This window comes from Carcharhinus amblyrhynchos, chromosome 30 (assembly GCF_965287045.1).
Source record: "Carcharhinus amblyrhynchos chromosome 30, sCarAmb.v2.hapA, whole genome shotgun sequence".
In the NCBI taxonomy this organism is placed as follows: domain Eukaryota; kingdom Metazoa; phylum Chordata; class Chondrichthyes; order Carcharhiniformes; family Carcharhinidae; genus Carcharhinus; species Carcharhinus amblyrhynchos.
Genome location: NC_137353.1, coordinates 20012736 through 20018735, shown reverse-complemented (window position 1 = coordinate 20018735; position 6000 = coordinate 20012736). Strand labels below are relative to the sequence as shown.

Below are 6000 nucleotides of genomic sequence, written 5' to 3'. Positions count from 1 at the left end.
GTGTCATTCCACTGCCTTCTCACTGGTGGCACAGTGGGTTAGCATTGCTGCCTCACAGCATCAGGGACCTGGGTTCGGTTCCCAGTTTGGGCCACTGTCTGTGTGGAGTTTGCACATTCTCCCTGTGTCTGCGTGGGTTTCATCCGGGTGCTCCGGTTTCCCCCCACAGTCCGACAGACATTCTGGTTAGATGCATTAGCCATGGTAAATTCTGCCTCAGTGTACCTGAATGGGGGCCAGAGTGTGGCGACTAGGGGATTTTCACAGTAAAGTGTATTGCAATGTGAATGTAAGCTTACTCGTGACTAATAAATAAACTTGGCACTTTTTACATTGAAGTAATGACCTAATTCTGATAAAAGCCCCCAAACCAAGGCATCCACCTGTCCTTTCCCTCGATAAACGATGGGGAGGGGGCCATTTCTCCAGGAATCACTCTTTAGATTTTAGCACTGAAATGTCAATGGTTTCACAGCGCAGCAAGGCAGGTGATGATTACACAGACACAGTAAGATCCTGCAGCACATTCGGATCACCCCAAAAAACATCCATCAGACCCAAGCCTTCAGATTGCTGTCCCACTCTTTCCCATTGCAGCAGCCGCTGGCGTAGCCAAGCCCACTCCACTTCATGCCTTTGTAGGTGGCTCGGGAATAGGGCACGAAGCAAAGGAAGAGGCGCAAACGGCGTGCCAGGCTGCAGTAGGTCACCATGGCGATCACAATCAGAGGCGACATCAGGACAAAGCCCAGAATGATGAGGGCCGAGGAACTGTTATCATCGAGGATCGTTTTGCAGTAATAGGCATTGGAATGAAGGACCTGCAGACAAATACAAAACAAGTATGACTCTGAACTCACAATGATTATTGTGTGTCATTTACTCATCGGAAATTCTACTAACACGCTTTCTATGAATGTTATTAAAAGGGAGATCGTGAACAATCTTAAACCTCAATCCATATCGCTCACTGACCCTTAAAAAGTTTTGTTAAAGATTTTTGTTAAATTTTAGGGATAGGAAGACTGTGTCTGCTCTGCCAGCTTTTTATTGGTTATGGCAATTTTATCTTTGGAATATCTGGGTCTGATTTTAACAGTGGAAGTGGGTGGATTTCCAATGAGTTAAAATCTCGCCCTCCATCCCCTGACTTTTACTCACATACTCTGGGTGGGATCTGCAGGCTCGCCACAGCAGTCATTCAGCGTCACAAGCCGGGAAGATGGGGTAAGAGGTGGAAAATCGGGATCGCGCCTGATTGCTCAGCTCTCGTGATCTTGCCGGCCCCATTCTGCCAGCGAAATCAACCTTGCGCCCAGAAGGGGGAAGGGGATGGTCAGCCGGGGCCGCAATGGAGAGGGGGTTGGTGGTGGTGGTGAGGGGGGCGCACATGATGTTCAGGGCTGCGAATACTGGGGGGATAATGTCCATGGTGTGGGATGGGGTGGGTGACGGTGGCACAGTGTACACAGTATACTGTACCCACAGTGTACACAGTATACTGTACCCACAGTGTACACAGTATACTGTACCCACAGTGTACACAATATACTGTACCCACAGTGTACACAGTATACTGTACCCACAGTGTACACAGTATACTGTACCCACAGTGTACACAATATACTGTACCCACAGTGTACACAGTATACTGTACCCACAGTGTACACAGTATACTGTACCCACAGTGTACACAATATACTGTACCCACAGTGTACACAGTATGCTGTACCCACAGTGTACACAATATACTGTACCCACAGTGTACACAGTATACTGTACCCACAGTGTACACAGTATACTGTACCCACAGTGTACACAATATACTGTACCCACAGTGTACACAGTATGCTGTACCCACAGTGTACACAATATACTGTACCCACAGTGTACACAGTATACTGTACCCACAGTGTACACAGTATACTGTACCCACAGTGTACACAGTATACTGTACCCACAGTGTACACAGTATACTGTACCCACAGTGTACACAATATACTGTACCCACAGTGTACACAGTATGCTGTACCCACAGTGTACACAATATACTGTGCCCACAGTGTACACAGTATACTGTACACACAGTGTACAGTGTATATTGCACACACGGTGTACACAGTACACTTGGAGATAGGCATGCCTGCACAATAGTGTTCCTAGAGCTCAGTAGCGGGTTTTATGAGTGTGCTGAGGCTCCACCCTCCTCCCACCCTCGCCCCAGTGGTGAGATTCACATTGTGGTCTCTATATTGTACAGTGTGCTGTAATTTACCATTACTTACCTCATCAAAAAAAACAGCGAGAACACCTCCAGTTTTCCCTTGGAATTGGAGAAAATTCCCCCTCTGTTCCTGATGACAGGGGGCTGGTGTTTTGAGTGGCTCACTCGTCCAGCCACTGGGGAACCTCCACAGGGACTCACCTTTGGCAGGGCTGGAAGATCCAGCTGGCGGGAGGAGCTGGAAAATCCCACCCAGATTCTAGCAATTTTTCCTTTTCTGACATTGTGGATTAGCGATTCGTCCTTCCCCCGGATTTTGAACAGGGTTGTAATGTTGGCGATCTTCCAAATCCCACCGACTTAATGTGGAATTTTCCCATCCCGTCCACCACGGGAATCATAGTGGGCGGGACGGGGAATCGTACAAACGTCCGTTGATCTCGGGTGGGATTTTCTGGTTTTTGGGCGAATGCGGCCAGCAAATCCCACTCTTATTAGTGTTTTCTTTCACAGATCAACAGATGGTTTTAGTTCACTGTGAGATTCTCACAGCAGTCTCCACCTTGACCCTTGCTCCATCTCTTTGATAAGTGCAGATTTCCTGTGCAAGAAATATTTCACAGGTCCAGAATGTGTTACCCCACATCTGGCTTCATTGTGGGGGGGGGGGGGGCGGTAGACATACTCTGCACAGTTTGCAGCATTCACAGTAGCAGCAGTGTGTACTATCTACAAGATACACTGCAGCAATTCACCAAAGATCCTTAGACAGCACCTTCCAAACCCACTACCACTTCCATCTAGAAGGACAAGGGCAGCGGGTATCTGGGAACACCACGATCTGCAAGTTCCCCTCCAAGCCACTCACCATCCTGACTTGGAAATATATCGTCGCTCCTTCTCTGAGTCAAAATCCTGGAATTCCCTCCCTAACGACATTGTGGGTCAACCCACAGAACATAGTCTGCAGTGATTCAAGAAGGCAGCTCACTACCACCTTCTCAAGGGCAACTAGGGATGGGCAATAAATGCTGGCCAGCCAGCGATGAATGAATAAAAAACAAAACTATTCTCAAAACGACATCAAATTTTGGCATCAACATTCGGATCAGGCGCACCAGAGGACGGATAGGTCTATCTGGATAAAAGCTGTACACAGTGCAATGCAAAATCTTATAGTCCCAGAATGTTAATTTTAAATATGTCAACAGGTATTGAAAAAGGATTGTGTGCTGGCAAGATATTTGTGCTGAGGGAAGCCACGCTGACAACAAATAAAGCTTCCCCAAAATAGAACAAACAAGCATTAAGGTTCACACGTTAATAATGAGTGTGAACACACATTTATCAGCACAGGGAGTCCGCAACGACAACAACATTAAGATTCAAAGCTCCAGCGTTGCTGCTTTCAATCACAATCCAATTATTCTTGCTGAAAATGAACATGTGTGGGCATTCCATGGGGACAGGGTCAGGCGCCGCACTGATGTCCCCTGTTGTTAACACCCACCATCCTACACTCACAGCTGAAGATCAGCCAATTGTGTGGGACACCGGAGACCAGGCACCGTGCAGGGAGAGGAGTTGAGTGAGGAGTGGAGGGGGAGGAAGGGGATATCTACTCACTCAGAGAGGCTGTGTGGACAGGTGAAATTATATCTCCACCCTTGAGGCCAGACTACAGCTATTCTGTTGGGCTGAGTACAGGAGGTTTTGCTGAGGATCACGGTCCACAGTGGTTAACACTGCTGCTTCACAGCGCCAGGGACCTGGGTTCAATTCCTGGCTTGAGTCACTGCGTGGAGTTTGCACCTTCTCCTTGTCTCTGCATGGGTTTCCTCCGGGTGCTCCGGTTTCCTCCCACAGTCCAATGATGTGCAGGTTAGGTGATAGACAATGCTAAATTGCCCCTTAATGTCCCATGATGTGTAAATTATTTGGATTAGCCATGGTGAATGTGATAATGCTGTCTCCACTCACATTTTCTGCACGTTTAACACATGTAAAGACTCACATTCTAATCAGTATTCTGTAAACTGAATGTGTGCCTTTATATGCCCTGTTTGTGATCAGAACTCCCCACTCACCTGACGAAGGGGCAGAGCTTCAAAAGCTTGTGGCGTTTGCTCCCAAATAAACCTGTTGTACTGGTGTTGTGAGACTTCTTACTGTGAATGTGGTGGATTGCAGTGATGTGGGGCGGCCTGGGTAAGATGCTCTGATGTGCAAACTTGATGGGCCAAATAGTCTCTTCTGCACTGTCGGGATTCTGTGATGAAGACAACCTAGATTATCTGCTGCTGTGTTGTTTGAACTCCATTCTGACTCAGAGGCCACACGTGACAGTCAAATGTCCATCTCTGGACAGCTCCATCAGCATGAATAGATAAAGCAGAGACATGGCCATGTCTCTCTGACTCGAGGTTCCACCTTCACTCTATCATACATTTTTTGTAAATGTTCATTTGCAATTATTACCATATATTAGTCTATACAAACAGCTGAATTGATGCAGTAGACCTTGGGATAAGAGTCTAATCTATTTTTGGCTGCCTTTTGGACAGTTAAAGGTTTTGACACCATGTTGTTATTACCACAGGCTGGGAATGACGATAAACGGCAGAGGCTCTGCTGGAGCTTCACAGGGTGGGTTGGGATGAAGACAGCCCTCCACGGTGGCACAGTGGCACAGTGGTTAGCACTGCTGTCTCACAGTGCCAGGGACCTGGGTTTGATTCCTGGCTTGGGTCACTGCCTGTGTGGACTTTGCACATTTCCCCTGTGTCTGCCTGAGTTTCCTCCGGGTGCTCCCACAGTCCAAAAGATGTGCGGGTTAGGTGCATTGGGATGGTAGCAGTTTGTATTTATGTAGCACCTTTTATGTGGTAAAACATCACGAGGCACTTCACAAGAATGTTAGCAAACAAAATATGTCACCGAGCGACCTCGGGAGATATTATGGGCTGGTGATCAAAAGGTTTTAAGAAGCTTCTTAAAAGCGGCAAGAGAGTTAAGGAGGCAGAAAGACTTTCGGTAACAAATTCCAGAGCTTAGGATTGAGGCTTTAAACAGGGCCAGCAATGGTGGAGTGTTTATAAACTCAGCCTTGGAGGGTTGTAGAGTGTTGGGGGCTGAAGGAAATTACAGAGGTAAGGAGGGGAAATGTCAAGAAGGAATTTGTTTGGGAACACATACCCAACTGACTCAAGAACAGCTTCTTCCTTGCTGCCATCAGACTTTGGGCCTACCATATGTTAAGTTGATCTTTCTCTGCAACAGCAACATTATATTCTGCACCCTCAACTTTCCCTCTCCCTGATGTACTCTATAAATGGTATGCTTTGTCTGTAGAGCGCGGAAGAAACAATACTTTTCATTGTATCCCAATACATGTGACAATAATAAATCAAATCAAATTTGAAAAGAATGGTGGAAATTCTCCCTCCCCCATCCAAACCTGGCAAGCTTTCCCGCTAGCCATTGGTCACTAGTAGGATCTTCTGACATCCATAGCAATTTGCATGGCTCATTAGTCCCACCACCACCGGAGGCTGCCTTCGGCAGGACTGGAAGATCTTCCAGCCAACCAGATTTTCCAGTCCTGCGGCAGGAAGGGCCAGAAAATCCCACCCAGTGATGAGAATTATCAAATCGAGACATTGTTTAACTGGGAACCAGCATAGGCTGGCAGGCACAGGGGTGATGGGTAAACAGGATCTGGTGTGAGTTCGGATACAGGCAGCAGAGATCTTGACAAGCTTAAGTTTCTAGAAGAT

The 6000-nt window shown here is 47.2% G+C and overlaps 1 protein-coding gene across 1 annotated transcript in view; it reads right to left on the bottom strand.

The window, feature by feature from the left end:
- Window positions 1-551: 551 nt before the first annotated feature.
- Window positions 552-6000, bottom strand: part of tmem88bl (transmembrane protein 88b-like) — a 46779-nt gene continuing 41330 nt past the window's right edge. Inside the window, exon 2 of the mRNA XM_080215338.1 lies at window positions 552-821. Within this exon, the coding sequence (XP_080071464.1) occupies window positions 552-821 (270 nt within the window). The remainder of the gene's footprint in view (window positions 822-6000) is intronic.